The 24,995-nt window shown below is 44.7% G+C and overlaps 1 protein-coding gene and 1 long non-coding RNA gene across 2 annotated transcripts in view; one reads left to right on the top strand and one right to left on the bottom strand.

Annotated features, from left to right (window-relative positions):
- Window positions 1-24,995, bottom strand: part of DDX10 (DEAD-box helicase 10) — a 267,940-nt gene that overhangs the window by 207,383 nt on the left and 35,562 nt on the right. The window contains exons 10-13 of the mRNA XM_056561668.1: window positions 10,843-10,944; window positions 8,442-8,529; window positions 7,771-7,859; window positions 4,031-4,403 (exon numbers count right to left, since the gene is read on the bottom strand). Of these exons, the coding sequence (XP_056417643.1) occupies window positions 4,031-4,403; window positions 7,771-7,859; window positions 8,442-8,529; window positions 10,843-10,944 (652 nt within the window). The remainder of the gene's footprint in view (window positions 1-4,030; window positions 4,404-7,770; window positions 7,860-8,441; window positions 8,530-10,842; window positions 10,945-24,995) is intronic.
- LOC130358425 (uncharacterized) lies at window positions 1,847-4,368 on the top strand. The gene is made up of 3 exons (XR_008889517.1): window positions 1,847-1,963; window positions 4,081-4,142; window positions 4,234-4,368. It is a non-coding gene; the product is annotated as an uncharacterized LOC130358425 (long non-coding RNA).

The following is a 24,995-nucleotide window of genomic DNA, read 5'->3' as shown; positions in this document are numbered from 1 at the left end:
GTTAAAAGGAATAAATAAAAGAGCCACAGGTTTATGAGACACCACTCGCAGGACGCGCTTTAATGGAGTGGGGAGAGAGGGGGGGGAGAGAGGGGGGGGGGAGAGGGGGGGGGGGAGAGAGGGGGGGGAGAGAGAGGGGGGGGGAGAGAGGGGGGGGAGAGAGGGGGGAGAGAGGGGGGGGAGAGAGGGGGGGGAGAGAGGGGGGGGAGAGAGGGGGGGAGAGAGGGGGTGGGAGAGAGGGGGGGGGGAGAGAGGGGGGGGGAGAGGGGGGGGGGGAGAGAGGGGGGGGGAGAGGGGGGGGAGAGAGGGGGGGGGAGAGGGGGGGAGAGAGGGGGGGGAGAGAGAGGGGGGGAGAGAGAGAGAGAGGGGAGGAGAGAGAGAGGGGGAGGAGAGAGAGAGGGGGAGAGAGAGAGAGGGGGAGAGAGAGAGAGGGGGAGAGAGAGAGAGGGGGAGAGAGAGAGAGGGGGAGGGAGAGAGGGGGGGAGGGAGAGAGAGAGGGGGAGGGAGAGAGAGAGGGGGAGGGAGAGAGAGAGGGGGAGGGAGAGAGAGAGAGGGGGAGGGAGAGAGAGAGAGAGGGGGAGGGAGAGAGAGAGAGGGGGAGGGAGAGAGAGAGAGGGGGAGGGAGAGAGAGAGAGGGGGAGGGAGAGAGAGAGAGAGGGGGAGGGAGAGAGAGAGGGGGCGGGAGGAGAGAGAGGGAGGGAGGGAGAGAGAGAGGGGGAGGGAGAGAGAGAGAGGGGGAGGCAGAGAGAGAGAGGGGGAGGGAGAGAGAGGGGGGGAGGGAGAGAGAGGGGGAGGGAGAGAGAGGGGGAGGGAGAGAGAGGGGGAGGGAGAGAGAGGGGGAGGGAGAGAGAGGGGGAGGGAGAGAGAGGGGGAGGGAGAGAGAGGGGGAGGGGGAGAGAGGGGGAGGGAGAGAGAGAGGGGGAGGGAGAGAGAGAGGGGGAGGGAGAGAGAGAGGGGGAGGGAGAGAGAGAGGGGGAGGGAGAGAGAGAGGGGGAGGGAGAGGGGGGGAGGGAGAGAGAGGGGAGAGAGAGAGAGGGGAGAGAGAGAGGGGAGAGAGAGAGAAGGCTCAGAGAACGGCAGAAGATTTTCTGCTGATGCTGCTCAGCACCGCGCTCTTGGACTGCAATTACTGTTCACCTCCGAGACGACACGGAGAGCAGGCAATACGCATGTTAATTCTGGTTTAGTAAGAAAGCCTGCGGCTTACAGAGCAGGGACGCACAAGAGAGGAGCTACAGGTTCTGCTTGACTCGCCCTTGTTCGTAGTGCATATATTTACATATAACAGTCCTAGATGTCATCTGACTCCCTGAACCTCATAGGTCTGGAGCCTGTTCACCAACAATAAATATCTGTGCTCATAACGAAGTTATAAACCTTTCCCATTCATGCCAATTGGACAGCTCCTGTCTATGGTCCATGGGTCTTGCTGTAAAAATGTGTCTCCAGCTGCTGCAAAACTACAGCTCCCAGCATGCCTTTGGCTCTCTGGCTATGCTGGGAGCTGTAGTGTTACAACAGCTGAAAACACTGCTCTAAATGCTGTTAAAATCAGTTTAGGCAAAATGCTAGCCCCATAATAATGTGTTAAATAATGAATCAACAAATGTATAAAAATATTAATTAATAAAAAAAAATTGAAAATAGAAAGATTAGAAGAAAAAAAAAATCTAAAATGTTTCAATTCTTGGCTCTAATAAGAAAAAGAAAACTATAATATCCTTTAACAAATACCAACACAAACTTACAAAGTCTTGAACCGATATTAGCTTTCAACCGCAGAAAGTTACATGGTCAAAGTTGGCGGAATTACACAATTTTAGTCATTTTTTTTAATGTATTGTAGGATTATGATGAATTTATATGAGAACCTAAAGACTTTTCTACAAGTACTTGCAAAGAATTTCATGGAGACTGCATGACCAGAAGTATGTGGACGCCAGTGCCGACTTCCCACAGCAAGGTGCGGACATAAAATGTTAAAGGGGTATTCCAGGAAAAAACTTTTATTTATATCAACTGGCTCCAGAAAGTTAAACAGATTTGTAAATTAAAAAATCTTAATCCTTTCAGTACTTATGAGCTTCTGAAGTTAAGGTTGTTCTTTTCTGTCTAAGTCCTCTCTGATGACACGTGTCTCGGGAACCGCCCAGTTTAGAAGAGGTTTGCTATGAGGATTTGCTTCTAAACTGGGCGTTTCCCAAGACATGTGTCATCAGAGAACTCTCAGACAGAAAAGAACAACCTTAACTTCAGAAGCTCATAAGTACTGGAAGGATTAAGATTTTTTAATCGAAGTAATTTACAAATCTGTTTAACTTTCTGGAGCCAGTTGATATATATAAAAAAGTTTTTTCCTGGACAACCCCTTTAACTTGCTAAAGTGGTCAGTCCATAATTTCTCCCCTTGTACAGATGCCCAATAATGGTGGCTCAATGGGCAATGCTCTGTATTAGTATCAAGTCACCATCATTGGAATTCTCTGAAGTGATGTCTTGTACTTCAGGAGAGTGGCTTATCAGTATAGCAACTATAAGGCCATGTTCACACGGGCAAAAATGGGCAATATGTCTGCCAAGAAAACACGGGTGGACATTCTGCACATTTGCTTGATTAAATGGCACTAGGACTGCTCGGAAATGCTCCATCTTCATAGACGGCAATGCATTTCCAAGCAGAAACATTGAGCAGTTTAATGTTTCTGGGGACGCTGTGTGCATAGTGCAGCAGAATCCAAGTGAAATCAATGGGACTCTGCTGCAGTGGAATTTTCCGTGCAATTCCACTCAGAAATTATGTTGTGTGTGTGTATATAGCCTCAAGTGGACAGTCTGGTGGGGCAGGATTACAAACCTGGGCTGGGCCCCTAGGTTTTAGAGAATTACATGCCTCCAACACAGGGGTAGAACTTTTAGGAGGCTATTTTCAGTACGATACAATGCTCCAGAGGGCCATTAAACATTGGTCTAATCTAACGGTCTGGGTTTGCCCATAACAACCAAACGCAGTTTTCACTTTACCAGAGTTTGATAAGATATGAAAGCTGAGCGGTGATTGGTTGACATGGGAAAAACTAGACCGTTTTGGTTTCAAGCAGATTAATAGATTGTGTTGGAAAATCTGCCATTTTCATGTCGATGCCATAAAAAATATTTATGCGAAAGTACAATACAGTGATCCCTCAACATACGCTGGTAATCCGTTCCAAATGGACCATCGTTTGTTGAAACCATCGTATGTTGAGGGATCCGTGCAATGTAAAGTATAGGACAGTGGTCTACAACCTGCGGACCTCCAGATGTTGCAAAACTACAACACCCAGCATGCCCGGACAGCCATCGGCTGTCCGGGCATTCTGGGAGTTGTAGTTTTGCAACTTCTGGAGGTCCGCAGGTTGAAGACCACTGGATTAGAGGTTGTACTCACCTGTCCCCCCCGCTCCGGACCCATCACCGCTGCCCTGGATGTCGCCTTCCATCGCTGTCGCCGTGTCCCCGATGCTCCGGCAAGGCCTCTGCTTCCCCGGCACCCTCGCTCTCTGTCGCCGCCATCACGTCGCTACGCACGCCGCTCCTATTGGAAGACGGGACAGCGTGCGCGGCAACGTGATGACGACGATGGAGATGCAGGGATCCTGAAGAGGACGCGCCGGAGCCCCGAGGACAGGTAAGTGAAGGTCAGCGGACCACACGGGGCACCGAAAACGGCTATCCGGTGGCAGCTGAAGCAGTCTGCGCTGCAGGATAGCCGTTTATGCGATGGCCCCAACATACAAAAGCATCGTATGTTGATGCTGCCTCTGAGAGACCATCGTATGTTGAAATGATCGTATGTCGGGGCCATCGTAGGTCGGGGGGGGGGGGTCACTGTACTGGCAGCGCTCATAAGTGCTTAATAAATAGGATGGGAGATATAACGGAGGGGAAGGAAGACATTAATGGATTCAGAATGAGCTGCCTATATAACCCGTCCACACACTTTTGGCCATATATAATGAATAATAATAATATAAATTTGTATTAAACTTACAGGATCATTTTGGTCTGCAGTAACGCCAAATACATCTCTTCTCTTTACAGTAAAGATCTCCACATCTCGACAGTCGTCATCATCCTCATCTTCATCAATCAGCTGGAAGGCGGTCTGTCTTTCCATCTCTCTCCTCTCTTCTGAGTCCTCGTCTTCCTCACTTTCTCCACTGGTTTCTTCATCGCTTTTTGTATTACTTTTAGGTGTCTGATCTGAATTTTTGTCACCAAGCTGGGATTTGAAGTCTGCAATCTCCTCTTCGCTGATGGTGCCGGACTCCTGGGCGTCATCTTTTGGTTTTGTCTCAGAACTCTTTGGGTTTTGGGCCTTCTGAAGGAATCGTACTCTTGGGGCCACAGCAAGACCCAATGACCTGTACCATAAATCAGTCATCTTAATACCAGAGGTAGTAAATACAGACAAAATAGCAGTTTCAATAAAATAAACAATAACTATAGGAGTCAATGGGGGATAACTTTTGCCAACTTAAACAGATAACGACAAAAGGCGAGCTTTCAGGAGCAGATGTGGCCTCTTTCTCAGGCATGTTATTAGTTCGGGAGGATGGAAAAAAATAACACTAAAAATAACAAATGCTACGTTTCAGCCACCCATGTGGCCTTTTTCAAGCTTGAAAAAGGCCACATGGGTGGTTGAAACGTAGCTTTTGGAATAAACCACCATGAACTTTACTTAGTGTGCTGCAGCTACCTTTCTTTTTTGTGGAGATATATATATATATATATATATGCAAAGAGGTTCCGCAGCACTCCAAAAAAAGGTTCAAGTAGTGATTTTATTTTCCCATACGGTAGTGATACTTTATCATAAGTATCACTACCGTATGGGGAAATAAAATCACTAAAATCACTTTTTTTGGAGTGCTGCAGAACCTCTTTGCAGATATATGAGACCGACCGATATGAGAGAGATATATATGAGATAGATAGATAGATATGAGATAGATAGATATGAGATAGATAGATAGATAGATAGATATGAGATAGATAGATAGATATGAGATAGATAGATAGATAGATATGAGATAGATAGATAGATATGAGATAGATAGATAGATAGATAGATATGAGATAGATAGATAGATATGAGATAGATAGATATGAGATAGATAGATAGATAGATAGATAGATAGATATGAGATAGATAGATATGAGATAGATAGATATGAGATAGATAGATAGATGATAGATAGATAGATAGATAGATATATAGATGATAGATAGATATGAGATAGATAGATATGAGATAGATAGATAGATATGAGATAGATAGATAGATATGAGATAGATAGATAGATAGATATGAGATAGATAGATAGGAGATAGATAGATATGAGATAGATAGATAGATAGATAGATGATAGATAGATATGAGATAGATAGATATGAGATAGATAGATAGATAGGAGATAGATAGATAGATAGATAGATAGATAGGAGATAGATAGATATGAGATAGATAGATATGAGATAGATAGATATGAGATAGATAGATATGAGATAGATAGATAGGAGATAGATAGATATGAGATAGATAGATATGAGATAGATAGATAGATAGATATGAGATAGATAGATATGAGATAGATAAATAGATAGATAGATAGATAGATAGATAGGAGATAGATAGATAGGAGATAGATAGATATGAGATAGATAGATATGAGATAGATAGATATGAGATAGATAGATAGGAGATGGATAGATATGAGATAGATAGATATGAGATAGATAGATAGATAGATAGATGATAGATAGATATGAGATAGATAGATAGATAGATAGATAGATAGGAGATAGATAGATAGATAGATAGGAGATAGATAGATATGAGATAGATAGATATGAGATAGATAGATAGGAGATGGATAGATATGAGATAGATAGATATGAGATAGATAGATATGAGATAGATAGATAGATAGATATAAGATACTCACATATATCTCATATTTTTGAACTCAGGAACTGGCATTTAACTAGACCACAAACTAAGGACTACAAAAGGTAGAGGGAAGGGCAGATGGTGTCAGGAGCGACTTGCATACCAAAAAAGATGCTGTTGGCATGTCTTGGAATTAAGGGTTTTGGAGTCGGAGTCAGTCTTTGGTAAAGTTGATAAAAATGTACAGAATACAACTTCAAAATCATTTTATGTGTTATAGATATTGTATAAATAATTTATTTAATGCACAGTTTGCTGGATATTTACGCTCAAAGGTGATGAAAAACATTTGTCCCCCAAGTGAATGAAGAGGCAACGCAAAAGTTCGGCCACCGCTCCATTCATTCGTTATGGGAATTCCACACATTACTTAGTTATGCACTTGGCTGTTTGGAAGACGTACGGACAGTGAATGGAGGGATGGCTGAGCGTGCGCTGCGGCTCCATTCACTCAGGGGACAATTGATCTCCTTTACTGCGACCAGTGGGGGTCTCTTCAATTAGAACCCTATCGATCACCATGTTTACCCCTAGCCTGTGGATCAGTGTTTCCCAACTAGGGTGCCTCCAGCTGTTGTAAAACTACAACTCCCAGCATGCCCGGACAGCCAACGGCTGTCCGGGCATGCTGGGAGTTGTAGTTTTGCAACAGCTGGAGGCACCCTGGTTGGGAAACACTGCTGTGGATACTGGATAACAACTGATTATATGGGAATTCCCATTTAGGGTAGGGTCACACGTGCCGCATTTTGCTGCTGGGTTTTTTCCCTTCCATTAAAAGGGGTATTCCAGGAAAAAAAAAAATTTATATCAACTGGCTCCAAAAAGTTAAACAGATTTGTAAATTACTTCTAATAAAAAAATCTTAATCCTTTCAATAATTATCAGCTGCTGAAGTTGAGTTGTTGATTTCTGTCTGGCAACAGTGCTCTCTGCTGACATCTCTGTCTGTCTCGGGAACTGCACAGAGTAGAAGAGGTTTGCTACTAAGATTTGATTCTAAACTGGGTGGTTCCCGAGACAGGTGTCATCAGAGAGCACTTAGAAAAGAACAACTCAACGTCATCAGCTCATAAGTACTGACAGGATTAAGATTTTTTAATAGAAGTCATTCACAAATCTGTTTAACTTTCTGGAGCCAGTTGATATATAAAAAAATGTTTTTTCCTGGATAACCCCTTTAAAGTCAATGGGTAGCAAAATCAGCTGCAAAGTTTACTAGCCATTGACTTCAACGGTTAGGAAAATAGGCAGCAGCAAATACCCAGCAAAATACCCTACCCTACCCTCAAGATGCAAAAAGCAAAAGCATACCAGTAAGGGTAAACACAGATGGGAAATGCTGTGTATTTTTCATAAGGTACAATATAATCACTAAATATTGTGTACAGTATTTTGGCATGTACTGTGTAAAAAGAAGAAGAAAAAAAGTTGATGCATGTAAAATACACAGTAAAATCAGGAACAATACAATTCACTGAATATTTATCTAGGATTTTAATTTCCCCATAATAAATCTGCAGCGTATCTGTAACATAAATGAACACGTCGCGGCTTTAATATCTGCTCCATTAATCAGTTTCTGCACAGATTTTGTTTTGCAGCACATGGAGGAGATTTGTTCAAATTCGATCCAATCGGCTGGTACTGTAATATGCTGCAGATTTTCTACCTGTGGAAGTCTGACTTGTATATTATGAATATCGAGCAGGCACACTGTAACAAAAAGGTAATATAAACTGATTACAATTAAATAAAGAGTAAAGACAACTCACCGGGCATATTGTGCAAGCGGCAACTTGTAGACGTCAAATACTTCCTTGTTCTTCATCAAATAGACAGATCGCAAATAGGAAACAAAACACTAAAAATGAATAAATAAAAAAATGGGGGTTAATAGAAGAAAATATAAAGGCCACTTAAAGAAAAAAAAAAAAAAACCTTTGACATGTCACACAGACATCAAAAGTAGATGGGGGTCTCAGGGACAAGACCACCACTGATTGCTAAATGAATCTGGTGTCATGTTTTAATGCCTGGCTCGCCAATCAATCATATGAACTCAATGCAGAAGTTTTAGGCTTAAAGGGGTACTCCGCCCCTAGACATCTTATCCTATATCCAAAAAAAGAGGGATAAGATGTCTGATCGCACGGGTCATCCAGGAATAGAAAAACGGGGCCGCTTTATTTCCAAAATAGCACCACACCTGTCCTCAGGTTGTGTGTGGTATTGCAGTTCAATTCTATGGAAATGAATAGAGCCAAGATGTAATACCACAAACAACCTGAGGACAGGGGTGGTGCTGTTTTTTGAGAAATCAGCTGTATTTTCTATTTCTGGATAACCCATTTAAAGTTTTTTTTTTTTAGGTGACCGTAAAACTTTAAGCAACAACCAACCCGCTCTCTACCAAATCGTCTGCCCTACCGATACCCACACTTACCCTTTGCGCTCGTTCTTTCATCTCCTGCTCCTGGGCCAAAAATGCTTTCAGTCGTCCTTCCACATCTAGCAGCTTATCAGGGTTAATTCTGTGGGGAAATGGTGGAATAAAGAAGAATGCATTACTACATAGAGCCACAATGCTGTAATTCAGCTGCTCGATCTAATTTCATTTTAATTTGTTTTCCAATTAGCGTATAAAGTATAATCTGCTTTTCACTTATTACTGGGTTTTAATTTTAATAACTGAAGAGAAAAAAAATTCTCTTTAGCTTTAATAATAATGAATAATAATAACTTGGAAAGTCATTTGCAATAGTCGATCATTACAACAAATTAGTGTTTTAATCTGTTAGGGATAATTTATTTATTGGATGATGGGGATCGCAACCTGGATGCTGGGATCATCACTGAAGGTCTCCATCGCTACGATGGGTATATAGAGGATCTCTCTCTGATATAGAGAGTGACATTAACCTTTAAAGGGGTACTCCGCCCTTAGACATCTTATCCCCTATCCAAAGGATAAGGGATAAGATGTCAGATCGCCAGGGTCCTGCCGCTGGGGACCCCGCAATATAGCAAGCAGCACCCACCTGTAACTGCTTCTAGAAGCGCTGGAGACCGCCATGCCCCCTCCCATAGACTTGAATTGAGGGGGCGGAGTGTGACATCACACGGGGGCTGAGTCATGGCGTCATGATCTTCCGTCCCCTGTGGTCGGGAGGAATTAGCCTGAGATCCTCCTGCTCTTCCGGAAGCAGTTACAGGTGGGTGCTGCTTGCTATATTGCGGGGGTCCCCAGCAATCTGACATCCTATCCCCTATCCTTTGGATAGGGGATAAGATGTCTAGGGACAGAGTAACCCTTTAAAGGACAACTGTAGCGGTATGACACTTATCCCCTATTCACAGGATAGGGGATAAGTGTTTGATCGCGGGGGGGGGGGGTCCGACCGCTGGGACCCCTGTGATCTCCTGTACGGGGCCGCGGCTGTCCCGTGCAGGGGGCGTGCCGGCAGCAGCATGACGTTGCAGCTGGCACGCCTTCTCCATACATCTCTATGGGAGAGGCGGGGAGGCAGTGTTCGTGCCTCTCCTATAGAACTGTATGGGGACTGGGAGGAGAGGGGGAGAGCTCCTGTCTATTGTAACCTATATATCTTCTGTAAAGCATAGCTCTAAATCAGTGTGTCTACAGGCTCCATGCCCATAGTGTGGATGATGCCTTAGGCCAGTGTTTCCCAACCAGGGTGCCTCCAGCTGTTGCTAAACTGCAACTCCCAGCATGAACGGACAACCAAAGGCTGGGCAGGAATGCTTGAAGTTTTAGTTTTGCGACAGCTGGAGGCACCCTGGTTGGGAAATACTTTGTTAAGGTATGCCTTTCATATATATATATATATATATATATATATATATAAATAAAACTTTTGACACAGGCACATCAAAAGTTTTGATCAGTCGAGGTCTGGGACCCCCACCTATCCGTAGCATGCTTATGGACGGCCATATAGACTAAAAATGGGGCTGTCTACTATAACTGGACAAAGCCAGATAGTGAAGCTACTGCGCCCTTCTCCTCAATCATTTTAATGATCGGTAAGTGTCTTACCACTGAAGCCCCAACCTATCAAAAAGTGACAGAGGCCACTGGAGCGGATATAGTTTATTTTATTGATGGCCAATCCTCATGATAGGCTTTAAAGGGGTACTCCGCTGTTCAGCGTTTGGAACAAACTGTTCCGAATGCTGGAGCCGGCTCCGAGAGCTCGTGATGTCATAGCCCTGCCCCCTCATGACGTCATGCCCCACCCCCTAAATGCAAGTCTATGGGAGGGGGCGTAACGCCCCCTCCCAAAGACTTGCATTTAGGAGGTGGGCCGTGATGTCATGAGGGGCGGAGCTATGATATCACAAGCTTCCAGTGCCGGCTCCAGCATTCGAAACAGTTTGTTCCAAACGCTGAGCAGCGGAGTACCCCTTTAAATACCCGAACGGCAAGCTGTTTCCGCAGCAACTGCAACACGCAGTAAATGGAGCCTGAAAGAGAGACAATCATACATGGTGTAGTGGCCATGCTGGGTTACTACAGCTCAGCTCCAAATACAGTAAATAGGGGCTGAGCCGCAATAACCCACCAGAACAAGCATTTGACTAACAGCTATCTGCTGTTTATGGCCGACTTTATAATAGGATCTGACAACAAAACCACAAATGCATTTCTGTAGTCTATACTAAAACTGCTTCCTCATACATCACTACTTGAGCAGAAAGGACTGGACTGACCAAACCCCAAGAATCAGAATTAAAGTCCTTCTAAAACTAAAGAAATCTAACACAGACTGTACAGTACAATCAGAAATCATTGCTCATTGATGCCCGCAGAGGTTGGCACGTACTTTATTTCATTAATGGGAACTTTTTTCTCGTCCAGCTGTCGTACCATTCCTTTCACTTCAGATGGCAGCAACACCAGCAAAGCTTCTCCTCCTTCCTTGTACCTGAGAACAAAAGGCACAGCAAGGACGCCTATTAACAAGAGAAGAATAAATGCATCCAAACAAGTCGTGCTGGCGGATAAATGAGTGGCGACAAAATCATCTCATGTCTGTGGTTTTGTTTGACTCCTGCATCAGCCCTGCAGGAGTCAAACTAAACCCCAGACATGAGCTGTACGCATCTATTGTAGTCATACACACATATCCGTCCCAATGAGATCACCTTACCGTGGTGGGACGGTCCAAGCTATTTGGCCGCCAAATTACTAAGTATCTCACTATTTCATAACTTCATAATTTTATATTTCCATTTATTGCACCATAGCTGTATAGCTTTTCAAATTGTATCTATATACTCATGTTTTATCTATATCTTTGTGCTGGCAGTGTGCTGCTGCATTCTTCTGTTGCTGTATAGTTAGCCCAGCAGCGTGCACCTGTAAGCCAGGTCCATATAATAGTTTGGAATCAATAGTGCTGGCCAACTTATCCTTTGTCTGTATTGCACATACGGGGGAGTGGCTATCTCCGTGTTGGCTCTTGCACCCCACCCACCTCTATCAGGTGTATATAAGGTGTCTTGGATGTTTCAGGTCCTGCAATGCCTGCTGAACTGATCACACAGAGGCATATTCATAGTGTAGGGTCCGTCCCAATGAGGTCACCTTACCGTGGTGGGACGGTTCAAGCTATTTGGACGCCAAATTGCAAGCTAAGTACCTCACTTTTTCATAACTTCATAATTTTATATTTCCATTTATTGCACCATAGCTGTATAGCTTTTCATGTTTTATCTATATATTTGTGCTAGCAGTGTGCTGCTGTATTCTCCTGTTGATGTGTATATATATATATATATATATATATATATATATATATATATTCCAGCATAACTATCTCCTCTTAGGCTGCATTCACATCAGGGTTAGTCACTACGGCTGCCGGGTCCGGCTGAGAAATTTCTAAATCGGGTGCTTCCGTATTCCAGCCTTATCCACGCCACACAGCTTCTCATTCACTTTAATGTGCCGACTGGAGTCAGCCCAGTTTTGTGACCGGACTTAAAACCATAGCATACCACTACGTGGCAGTGACTAATCGTGATGGGAATGCAGCCTTACTCTGCAGAGATTGCCCGGGACATAGGGGCTGGAGGTGAGATGTCTCTCCATTAGGTGCACAGTCCATTCCAGTTGTTGCTCTTTGTATATGTAGGTTGTCAGCTTCCCCCTTTCATGCAATTTATGTTTGCTTTCTGGTATATGCTGAATTTTTCTACATCTTCATATTTGTGACTCTGTCCCTTTCATTTATTTTTTATCACCATGGACATCTCCCCCGTTTTCTGTTTGTGCTACTAGCCGTGCCTGAGCATACTTTTTTTTGTGTGTGTTTTTGTATTTATGTACAGTATTCTGTTGTAGTTTTGCTTAAAATGTATTACTAATTCATGATAATCTGCACATTGTGGTTTATTTTTTGGTGGTGATATTTGTATATGACCACAGACCCAGTATATGACCACAGACCCTCCCCCCGCCACCCCTCCCAGCCCCCTCTCGCAATAGGTATTACACCATAGCAACTTATTGAGTCAGTCTGACTGAAGGGTCACCCGAAACATCCAGCAAAAGCCAGGGTCCATACCCTGTCAAATTTCTTAGGGCACTTGGGTCTCACATACAAAGCCTGGTACAACAGGCCATATTTGTTTACCTAAGTTAACCAACGAAACAGAGGGGGGGGTGGATGTATCTTTCCATGTCATCACTACCACTTTATGTGCACAAAATAGTGGGAACCAATCAGCAAGCGTCTATGTGAACTAGAGATCAAGTCATTAATAACCCCCAGCAGACACACCAAGGGGTTGAATATAAAAGGGAAGTCTAGATTATCAGCCAGAATCCCAATCACCTCCCTCCAGAAGACAACACTGATGGGACACTCCCACACCGCATGCAAAAAGATGCCAACCTCTGAAGAGCATCGAAAACAGATCCGACAGAGAAATTCCAATGCGCTTAACCCCTTAAATGGGCACTGTCATTAAATAAAAAAATGTATATGTTGTAGTACTTAAGTACTACAACATATCTCTAATATAGTTTAATAAAAAAAAGTGATTTTAAACCAGTTTAAAATCCCTTTTAAATTCGGCCACTAGGGGTCGCCCTCCTAGTGGCCGAATGCATTCGGCAGTGACGTCACTACTGAATTTCGTCTCATTTGAGCCTGGCAAATGAGTCGAAATTCCAGTCACTGCGGTGCTTGCTCCCGCGTGTCAATCAAACAGGGAAGAGCAAGCACAGTGAAATCCAGGGCTGCGCATTGGCTCCCTGGACTCTCACACTGGCCGCCTCCCTGCTGCATATTCTCCCTGCAGCAGGGAGGCACGTGGCTCTTACCTCTCCTTACAGCAGTGGCTCCTGTGGGGATACGCCGCCTCCTCACTGCTGTGTCCTGTCATTACCGGGAGCGCGTTATACAGAGAGGGGGGCGCCATTTACAGGAGGGCCCATCACAGGCACCCTGTCAGGAGAACTAAGGGCGGAAGTCGGCCCCCAGCAGGCATCAGTGACGTGGTGCCTGCTGGGGAAGTCTGCCTGGTACTGAGCACACTACCAGGCAGACAAAATGCCATTTTTAAGATAATAAAAAAAAAAAATAAAGGCAGGGAGGGGGTTAGGGATAGATGGGCAATAGGCAGGGACAGAAGAAAAAAAAAAAAAAAGACGACCCCCGCCTTTTCAGAAGAAAATTCGGGGTTAAAAAGTCGTCTTATACGCCGGGATATACGGGTAAGTAGCTGATTGCAGGGAGGTCCAACAGCAGGGCCCCTTGCGATCACTGAAAGCGGACCTGGCACGCACTCCACTCTCTTCTATGGGAGCACTGAAACGACCCAAGTACAGTTCTCAGGCATCATTGACCAGGGTCTCCAGTCTTTGTGATTACTGGGTGTCCAGCGCTCAGACCATATCTTTGATTCCAGGTGAGCTGCTAATTTGGGCGAGAACGCTCTTGGGGTAATACACAAGGCGCCATCCTTTGGTCTCAAATTGTTTTCAATACAGGTTACAATGCCAGGTTCGTCCAACTTTTTAAGGTGTATGGCGCCTTCCAACTCTCCACTGACAGATCAGGTCGTTCAGGCGTACTGGATCTTGACACCCGACCCTTTCGCTAATTGAGTAATAAGCCAGTGCCAGCGCTGTCTGTGGCCTATCCCTCCGCTACTCAGACAACACAAACATTCATCCATGCCAAATGTCCATGTATGTTTTATAATTTTTTTTTTTAACTGCGCAATTTAAAGTGGTACTAGCACTGGCATGTTCTGCCAGCGTCTGCTATGTGTGTAATGTCAGCCCAATTTTTCTGAGAGCACATTCTGCAAATATTTGGCCGCATAAACGTAGCCCTCGGCCATGTTCACACTAGGGATCGATCGATTATCGGTATGGCCGATATTATCGGCCGATAATCACGATTTTGGGCATTATCGGTATCGGCAATTACCGTATATACTCGAGTATAAGCCGACCCGAGTATAAGCAGAGACCCCTAATTTCAACCCAAAATCCCAGGAAAAGTTATTGACTCGAGTATAAGCCTAGGGTGGGAAATACCTCATCCCCCCTGTCATCATCCAGACCCGTCATTAACATCCTCATCATCATCATCATCATCATCCCCTTGTCATCATCCCACACATCCCCCCTTCATCATCCCCTTATCCCACACATCCCCCCTTCATCATCCCCTTGTCATCATCCCACACATCCCCCCTTCATCATCCCCTTATCATCCCGCACATCCCCCCTTCATCATCCCCTTATCATCATCCCCTTGTAATCATCCCACACCCCCCCTTCATCATCCCCACCCCCCTTCATCATCCCCACACCCCCCCCCCTTCATCATCCTCTTCTCATCATTCGCCCTCAGTGGTCTTCAACCTGCGGACCTCCAGAGGTTTCAAAACTACAACTCCCAGCAAGCCCGGGCAGCCATCGGCTGTCCGGGCTTGCTGGGAGTTGTAGTTTTGAAACCTACGGAGGTCCGCAGGTTGAAGACCACTGCGGCCTTCAACATCATCCAGCCCCCTCTCACCCCCTTTAGTTCTGAGTACTCACCTCCGCTCGGCGCTGGTCCGGTCCTGCAGGGCTGTCCGGTGAGGAGGTGGTCCGGGCTGCTATCTTCACCGGGGGCGCCTCTTCTCCGCGCTTCCGGCCCGGAATAGAGGCGTTGCCTTGACAATGACGCAGAAGTACGTTGGCAATGAACGCACCTCTGCGTCGTTGTCACGGCAACGTGACTATTCTGAGGCCGGGCCCGAAGCGCTTAGAAGAGGCCTCCCCGGTGAAGATAGCAGCCCGGAACCAGTATCCCACCGGACCACCTCCTCTCCGGACAGTCCTGCAGCACCAGACCAGCGCCGAGCGGAGGTGAGTACTGTACAGAACTAAAGGGGGTGAGAGGGGGCTGGATTATGTTGAAGGCCGCAGTGGTCTTCAACCTGCGGACCTCCGGAGGTTTCAAAACTACAACTCCCAGCAAGCCCGGACAGCCGATGGCTGCCCGGGCTTGCTGGGAGATGTAGTTTTGAAACCTCTGGAAGTCCGCAGGTTGAAGACCACTGCGGGTGGAGAGTTCACTCGAGTATAAGCCGAGGGGGGTGTTTTCAGCACGAAAAATCGTGCTGAAAAACTCGGCTTATACTCGAGTATATACGGTACCTTACCGATAAGCCGATAATGCCCCGCCCCCCGCACCGCCCCCACTGCGACCGCCTCCCCCCCGACCCACCCCCCGCTATACCGGTCGGGCCCCTCCCCCACCCTCCGAGTCAATAAAAAATAAATAAACTTACCCGTAATGGGGGTGGTCCGGGCCATCCATCCTTCCTTCCTTCCTGTAGTGTCCGGCAGCATTCCGGGTGGCGGGTGCACCGGTCCGGGCTGTCCTTCTTCTCCGGCGGTCATCTTCTCCACTCCGGGCAGGCTCCGGCCTAGTAAGCTGCATAGACGCCGCTACGCCGTCACGTCAGGTGCGTCGCTGCGCACGGGCGCCACTGCGCAGCGGCGTCTATGCTGCGCTACTAGGCCTGAGCCTGCCCGGAGTGGAGAAGATGACCGCCGGAGAAGGACAGCCCGGACCGGTTCACCCTCCACCCGGAATGCCGCCGGACACTACAGGAAGGAAGGATGGCCCGGGCCACCCTGACCGGTAGGGGGAGAGAAGCGGGTGGTGGAGGCGGCGGCCTATGGCACCGCAAAAGCCACTGCAGTGCATTGATTTAAAGCGCCCGCTTTAAATCAATGATCTGCAGCGGTGTCGAGGGGGGATAAATAGCCAATAACTTATACCGGAATATCGGTATAAGTTATCGGCTATCGGCCCTAACCTCCACCGATTATCGGTATCGGCCCTAAAAAACAGATATCGGTCGATCCCTAGTTCACACAATGGAATTTCCGAGTAGAATCCACTATACATGAACTGCAGTCTATGGAGAAGGCAGATTTCTAAGTATCCTTAGCGCCAACATGTTCTGTCATCGTCTGGTATTTGCGGACTGTCCGCCCGTGTTTTCCAGGTTGCCATTAAGCAAATATTCTGCTCTGTGAACATAGCCTTAAAAGGGTACTCCCCTGGAAAACATTTATTTATTTTAAATAAACTGGTGCCAGAAAGTTAAATAGATTTGAAAATTAATTCTATAAAAAAAAAATCTTAACCCTTCCAGTACTTATCAGCTGCTGTATGTTCCACAGGAAGTTCTTTTCTTTTTGAATTTCCTTTCTGCCTGACCATAGTGCTCTCTGCCGAATCTGTCCATTTTAGGAACTGTCAAGAGAAGAGCAAATCCCCATAGAAAACCTCTCCTGCTCTGGACAGTTCCTAAAATGGACAGAGGTGTCAGCAGAGAGCACTATGGTCAGACAGAAAGGAAACTCAAAAAAGAACAGAAGTTCCTGTGGAACATACAGAAGCTGATAAGTACTGGAAGGATTAAGATTTTTAATAGAAGTAATTTACAAATCTGTTTAACTTTCTGGCACCAGTTGATTTAAAAAAATAAAATTAAAAAAAAAAAGAGCAGAAAGTGTTATATACACACACACACATAGCTATATATATATATATATATATATATATATATATATATATATATAGCTATATATATCCCTTTCTGCTCTTATTTTCAAATTTTTCAAATCCAACCTATTTGAGGAATTAGAATAGGAAGCAAGATATTCGCTTATACCATGACTTTTGCTCCACCATGCGGCTTCACTGGAGTGATTTATAGGTGTATGGCCAAGATTTCCTTATCTTTATCATTCCTCCTGAGGAGACAATGTGAAGCCAAGCATCTTTTAATGAGGATCCTTACTACGGCCATGGTGTGTAGATGAGTGACAGCCTCCCTGCACCCCCAAGTATCATTTACTCATCTTCGCATGACAGGATGTAACATGCTATGCCTTAAGGCAACAAGAACATATAAAAGGAGTAAACACAATGTAGCCAGTGAGCGGCGACAGGTAACATGCGGCAACATGGAAGGCATAATTCCTATCATCATTTCTCTAAGATTTTTATTTTTCTTAAATCTTTTGTGTGAAAAGTGAAAGCTTGTTGAGATCGGTCCATCTCATAGTGATATATATATATATACACATATGCACACACACACAGTTGCAAGAAAAAGTATGTGAACCCTTTGGAATTATATGGATTTCTGCACAAATTGGTCATAAAATGTGATCTGATCTTCATCTAAGTCACAACAATAGACAATCACAGTCTGCTTAAACTAATAACACACAAAGAATTAAATGTTACCATGTAATCCATATCATTCCACAGGGTTCACATACTTTTTCTTGCAACTCTACACAGGAGTCTGTCCAGGCAATAGGACAGACTCCTATATATAGACATAGTGCACTATAGAAGATATAACACTTGTCTGGGGTTTATAGAACACAAACCTATCCCCTTTGGCCCCTACCAACCTACAAACAGTGGAAGATTTAGCAAAGTGAAACAGGATAAGACTACACAGAGTTTGTTTGTAGTCTAATCAGTCTTAAAAAATCTCAAACTTTATTTATAAATTTTTTTTTAACAAAATCAGTACATTTAAAATTGCCCTATTTTGACCACCTCTAACTTAAATTTTTCGCTATTCAGGCATGAGTGAGGGCTCATTTTTTGCGCCATGATCTGTAGTTTGTTTTAGTACCACATTTGCGTATGTGTGACTTTTTGATCGCTCTTTATTAAATTTTTTTTGCAGTCTGATGCGACAAAAAAGTTCGGATATTTACGCATGCGACGATACCAATTATGTTTGTTTATTTTTTTACTCTCTTTTGTATTTATATGGGGAAAAGGGGTGATTTAAAACTTTATTGGGGGAGGGGCTTTTTCACTTTTTTTTTTCTTACATTTATTTTACACCTTTTTTTGTCCCCATAGGGAACTATTTATAGGGCATAGCACTGATCAGTATTATCGGTGATCTTCTACTCTGGTCTGCTGGAAGGCAGATAAGTGCAGAAGACCCTGGGAGACGGACGGAGGCAGGTGAAGGGACCTCCGGCCACCAACGTGGCTGATCCGATCAATGCCGCAGGTGATCAGATCAGCTATTTTAAGTGCTGCACTGCCGCAGATCACATGATCTGTATTGATCATAGGATCTGAGGAGTTAATGGCAGACATCAGCACAATCGCTGAGGTCCACCTTTACCAGCAGATCCGCGGCAGCTGACAGCCGCCGGGACCTGTCGTGAAGGAAGAGAGTGCAGTAAACGTATGTCGCTGTGCGCAAAGTAACGCTATGCAGCGTCATACATTTACGGCGCATGTCCTTAACCCCTTAAGGACTGAGCCCTTTTTTACCTTAAGGACTTTTTTTGCAATTCTGACCACTGTCACTTTACGCATTAATAACTCTGGGATGCTTTTACCGATTATTCTGATTCAGAGATTGTTTTTTCGTGACATATTCTACTTTATGATAGTGGTAGATTTTTGGCATTACTTGCATCATTTCTTGGTGAAAAATCAAAACATTGCATGAAAATTTAGAAAATTTAGCATTTTTCTAAATTTGAAACTCTCTGCTTGTAAGGAAAATGGATATTGCAAATAAATGATATATTGATTCACATATACAATATGTCTACTTTATATTTGTATCATAAAGTTGACATGTTTTTAGTTTTGGAAGACACCAGAGAGCTTCAAAGTTCAGCAGCAATTTTCCAATTTTCCACAAAATTTTCAAAATCAGAATTTTTCAGGGACCAGTTTAGTTTTGAAGTGGATTTGATGGGTTGTCTTATTAGATATACCCCATAAATGACCCCATTATAAAAACTGCACCCCCAAAAGTATTCAAAATGACATTCAGAAAGTGTGTTAACCCTTTAGGTGTTTCACAGGAATAGCAGTAAGGTAAAGGAGAAAATTCTAAATTTTCATTTTTTACACTCGCATGTTCTTGTAGACCCAGTTTTTGAAATTTTACAAGGGGTATAAGGAGAAAAAGCCCCCCAAAATTTGTAACCCAATTTCTCTCGAGTAAGGAAATACCTCATATGTGGATGTCAAGTGCTCTGTGGGTGCACTAGAGGGCTCAGAAGGGAAGGAGCAACAATGGGATTTTGGAGAGTTTTTCTGAAATGGTTTTTGGGGGGCATGTCACATTTGGGAAGCCCTTATGGTGCCAGAACCGCAGACAAACCCCCACATGGCATACCATTTTGGAAACTACACCCCCCAAGGAACATAACAAGGGGTCCGCTGAGCCTTAACACCCCAAAGATGTTTGACAAATTTTCATTAAAGTCGGATGTGTAAATAAATTTTTTTTTTCACAAAAATGGTTTTCCCCCCAAATTTTATAGGAGAAAATGCCCCCCAAAATTTGTAACCCCATCTCTTCTGAGTATGGAAATACCCCATGTGTGGACGCCAAGTGCTCTGCTGGCGCACTACAATGCTCAGAAGAGAAGAAGTCACATTTGGCTTTTGGAAAGCAAATTTTGCTGAAATTCTTTTGGGCGGGCATGTCGCATTTAGGAAGCCCCTATGGTGCCAGAACGGCAAAAAAAAAAAAAAACACATGGCAAACCATTTTGGAAACTACACCCCTCAAGGAACGTAATAAGGCGTGCAGTGAGCATTAACACCCCACTGGTGTTTGACAAAGTTGGACGTGAAAAAGAACATTTCGATTTTTTTTCACTAGAATGCTGATGTTACACCAAATTTTTCATTTTCACAAGGGGTAATTGGACAAAAAGCCTCCCAAAGTTTGTAACCCCATTTCTTATGAGTATGGAAATACCCCATATGTGGATGTAAAGTGTTCTGCGGGCGAACTACCGTGTTTCTCCGAAAATAAGACCGGGTCTTATATTAATTTAAGTCACAAAAAACACACTAGGGCTTATTTTCAGGGTAGGGCTTATTTATTTACGGTATGTACCTTGAACCACATGGGGGGGCTGTAGCAGTGTGGAGGATGGGGGGCTGTAGCAGTGTGGAGGATGCCGCCCCCCCAATCTTCCACACTCCTGCAGCCCCCCATCCTCCACACTCCTGCAGCCCCCCATCCTCCCCTTCCCCCGTCGTCCTCCACACTCCTACAGTGCCCCCCACCTGGCAGTCTGCCAGTTGATTGCCCGTGGCCTAGGTCTTCTTTTCGGGGTAGGGCTTATATTGCAGCTCACCCTGATAATCCTGATAGGGCTTACTTTCGGGGTAGGGTTTATTTTCGGGGAAACAGGGTACAATGCTCAGAAGAGGAGGAGCGCCATTGAGCATTTGGTGAGAGAATTTGGTTGGAATAGAAGTGGGAGGCCATGTGTGTTTACTAAGCCCCCCGTGGTGCCAGAACAGTGGACCTCCCCCACATGTGACCCCATTTTGGAAACTACACCCCTCACAGAATTTAATAAGGGGTGCAGTGAACATTTACACCCCACTGGCGTTTGACAGATCTTTGGAACAATGGGCTGTGCAAATTAAAAATTAAATTTTTCATTTTCACTGACCACTGTTCCAAAAATCTGTCAGACACCTGTGGGGCGTAAATTCTCACTGTACCCATCATTACATTACGTGATTGCGTTTGCAAAATAGGGTCACATGTGGGGGGGTCCACTGTTCTGTAACTATGGGGGCTTTGTAAATACACATGGCTTTCAATTTCAGACACCTTCTCTTGCCAAAATCCCAATGGCGCTCCTTCTCTTCTGAGCATTGTAGTGCGCCCGCAGAGCACTTTACATCCACATATGGGGTATGTTCTTACTCAGAAGAAATGGGGTTACAAATTTTTTTTTGGGGGGGTGGGCTTTTTTCCTATTCTCCCTTGTGAAAATGAAAAACCAGCATTTTAGTGAATTATTTTTTATTTTTTTTATTTTCACGTCCAACTTTAACGAAAATTTGTCAAACACCTGTGGGGTGTTAAGGCTCACTATACCCCTTGTTACATTCCGTGAGGGGTGTAGTTTCCAAAATTGGGTCCCATGTGGGTATTTATTGTTTTATTGTGGCTGTAAAATCAGCCACCCTGGTGCAAATCACCAATTTAGGCCTCAAATGTACATGGTGCTCTCTCACTCCTGAGCCTTGTTGTGCGCCTGCAGATAATTTTACGCCCACATATGGGGTATTTCCGTACTCAGGGGAAATTGTGTCACAAATTATTATTATTTTTTTCCCTTTTACCGCTTGTGAAAATTAAAAGTATGGGGCAACACCAGCATGTTAGTGGAAATTTTTCATTTTTTTATTTTTTTTACACTAACAAGCTGGTGTAGCCCCCAACTTTTCCTTTTCATAAGGGGTAAAAGGAGAAAAAGCCCCCCAAAATTTTTAACGCAATTTCTCCTAAGTACGGAGATACCCCATATGTGGCCCTAAACTCTTTCCTTGAAATACGACAGGGCTCTGAAGTGAGAGAGCGCCATTCGCATTTAAGGACTATACCCTACGGCAGTGTTTCCCAAACAGGGTGTCTCCAGCTGTTACAAAACTCCTGGAATGCCTTGACAGTCAGTGGCTGTCCGGCAATACTGTGAGTTGTTGTTTTTCAACAGCTGGAGGCTCCATTTTGGAAACAGTGCCGTACAAGATTTTTTTTTTTTCATTTGGGGGTAGGGGTATGTAGTGTTTTACTTTTTATTTTGTTTAGTGTAGTGTAGTGTTTTTAGGATACATTCACACGGGTGGAGGTTTACAGTGAGTTTCTTTGCTGGGAGTTTGAGCTGCGGCGGAAAATTTGCCGCATCTCAAACTTGCAGCAGAACTCGCTGTAAACCCGCCCGTGTGAATGTACCCTGTACTTTCACATGGGGGGGGCAAACCTCCAGCTGTTGCAAAACTACAACTCCAAGCATGCACTGACAGACCATACATGCTGGGAGTTGTAGTTATGCAACAGCTGGAGGCACATTGGTTGGGAAACACAGAGTTTGTTACTTAACTCAGTGTTTCGCAACCAGTGTGCCTCCAGCTGTTGCAAAACTAGAACTACCAGCATGTACAGTCTCAGTGCATGCTGGGAGTTGTATTTTTGCAACAGCTGGAGGCACACTGGTTGCAAAACACTGAGTTAGGTAACAAACTCTCAGTGTTTCACAACCAATGTGTCTCCAGCTGTTGCAAAACTGCAACAATCAGCATGCATTGACAGCCGAAGGGCATGCTGAGAGTTGTAGTTTTGCAACAGCTGGAGGCACACTGCTACAACTCCCAGCATACCCTTTGGTAGTCTGTGCTTGCTGGGAGTTGTAGTTATGCAACAGCTGGCTGCAAACTTTTTCATAGAAAAAAAAGTGCCTCCAGCTGTTGCATAACTACAACCCCCAGCATGCACAGACTAGCAAAGGGCATGCTGGGAGTTGTAGTTGGAACTCCAGCAGTTGCAAAACTACAACTCCCAGCATGCCCTTTGGCTTTTGCATGCTGAGAGTTGTTGCTAAGCAACTGCAGGAAGTGAAGGTCTTACCTCCTGCTGTGTATCCTGCCCCGGGAAGCCGCCGCTGCTGCAGCCGATCGTGCTGCTCCTGTGGCCACCACCACACCAGAGGGGACCCCCGCCGGACCAGGGCAAGGTAGGAGACCCCCTCCGGCGCCGATCTCCGCTCCGATCGCCGTCTCCAGCAGGTCCGTGACTGATCAGTTGTTCTGACCGATCAATCACGTGATCGAAAGGCGGCACCCGTGCCACCTCACTCCTGCTGAGTAAGGGTGAATGGGGCTGTCTCGGACAGCCCCATTCACCCTTTTTTTTTGGGTCACCGGAGACCCGATTGACCAAGAATAACCGCAAGTCGCACGTCTGAATTGACGCGCGATTTGTGGCGATCGCCGATATGGGGTGAACTCGGGACCCCCCCTGGGCAATATGCCGGGATGCCTGCTGAACGATAGCAGGCATCCCAGTCCGGTCCCTGCCTGGTGAGTGGCAAGGATCGGAAGAACGCAGGGTGTATCCATACACCCTGAGTCCTTAAGGACTCAGAAACGGGGGCGTATGCATACGCCCTGCGTCCTTAAGGGGTTGTATCAGTGATGTCCAAACTAGCCTACTGACCGGGCATGCTGGGAGTTGTAGTTTTGCAACATGTAGAGGGCCACAGTTTGGAGACCAAAGTTTCAGATGCAATACAAGAAAAATTGTTAACTTTAAGATTTTCATAAAGCACTGAACGACTTTGATGCTTTTGAATCAGGTTTTCTTTCCCCACTTTGTCTACACCTAAATTTAAGAATTCTGCCGATTCCTTATAATGGAAGAGCAATGCACTGTGGGCGCTCATATCGGTTACCCAACTGACTGTGATAGGTAATGTGTCTTTATATTTCAGCCAGGTGTCAAGGAGGTGGGGCCAAGTTGCTCAAGTGCCACAACTTGGCCCACCCTCTTGCTTGTCCTCACCTCCCTGACTTGACTGATGTACAGGGCTCTATGTCAATCAAGGGGAGGCAGACAGGTAAGGGTGAGTGAGGTGGTATGCCAGGCTGTGACACTAGAGCAGCTCAGCCCGCCTCCTTGACTCTTACCCAAGAAATAAATAGGACAATTTAAAAGTGTGGCAACTACCGTCAGCTCCAGAAAAGGTACAGTTTCCTTTATACCCCCAACATGGTATCTGCAGCTCTAAGCAGCATATACAGCTGACAGATTCTTTTTCATATTTGCACAAAACATTAAAAGCAAAGTAAATTTTATAGATTTTAAATTGATTCTGCAAATTTCTCCGATATCTGAAACAAAATTGTGATATAAATTTATGGGTATGTGTTGTGTACCTTGAATTTTACACAGAAGAAAAAGCTTTTCTTGCCCTCTCACCTAATAGGTGAACTCTGGGCAAGAGACTTCTTATTGATATGCTGGAACATATAGACCTCACAAGGATTGGTGCCCGTTACATTTTTTTGTTGAGGCACTGTATGTATGTACACAAATTGCGGCGGCACTGAGAAAAAAAAAAAAAGTACCTTTAACCATTGTTGCCTTCGGGCTGTGCACTGTGCTGTAGTAATGTGTGCACACAATGGGGGAGATTCAGTAAGACCTGTGCAGAGGAAAAGTTGCTGAGTTGCCCATAGCAACCAATCAGATCGCTTTTTTTCTCAGAGGCCTTTACAAACATGAAAGAAGCGATCTGATTGGTTGCTATGGGCAACTCAGCAACTTTTCCTCTGAACAGGTTTTGATAAATCTCCACCATACTGTATTTTTATCTTATGTGGCCTGAGATACCTGAAAACCTATGGGCCCTGCCACGAGTTATAATACAGTGGTCCCTCAAGTTACAATATTAATTGGTTCCAGGACGACCATTGTATGTTGAAACCATCATATGTTGAGACCAGAACTCTATGGAAACCTAGTAATTGGTTCTGATGTTCCAAAATGTCATCCAAAAATGAAAAAGTGAGGATTAAAGAAATATAAGTAGATAACTAATACAGATAAAGCAAATCCTTACATATAAAAGTAATAA

Source organism: Hyla sarda, chromosome 2 (genome assembly GCF_029499605.1).
Source record: "Hyla sarda isolate aHylSar1 chromosome 2, aHylSar1.hap1, whole genome shotgun sequence".
Taxonomy (NCBI): domain Eukaryota; kingdom Metazoa; phylum Chordata; class Amphibia; order Anura; family Hylidae; genus Hyla; species Hyla sarda.
The sequence above is the reverse complement of the archived record's forward strand: the minus strand, read 5'-3'. Positions and strand labels throughout refer to the sequence as shown.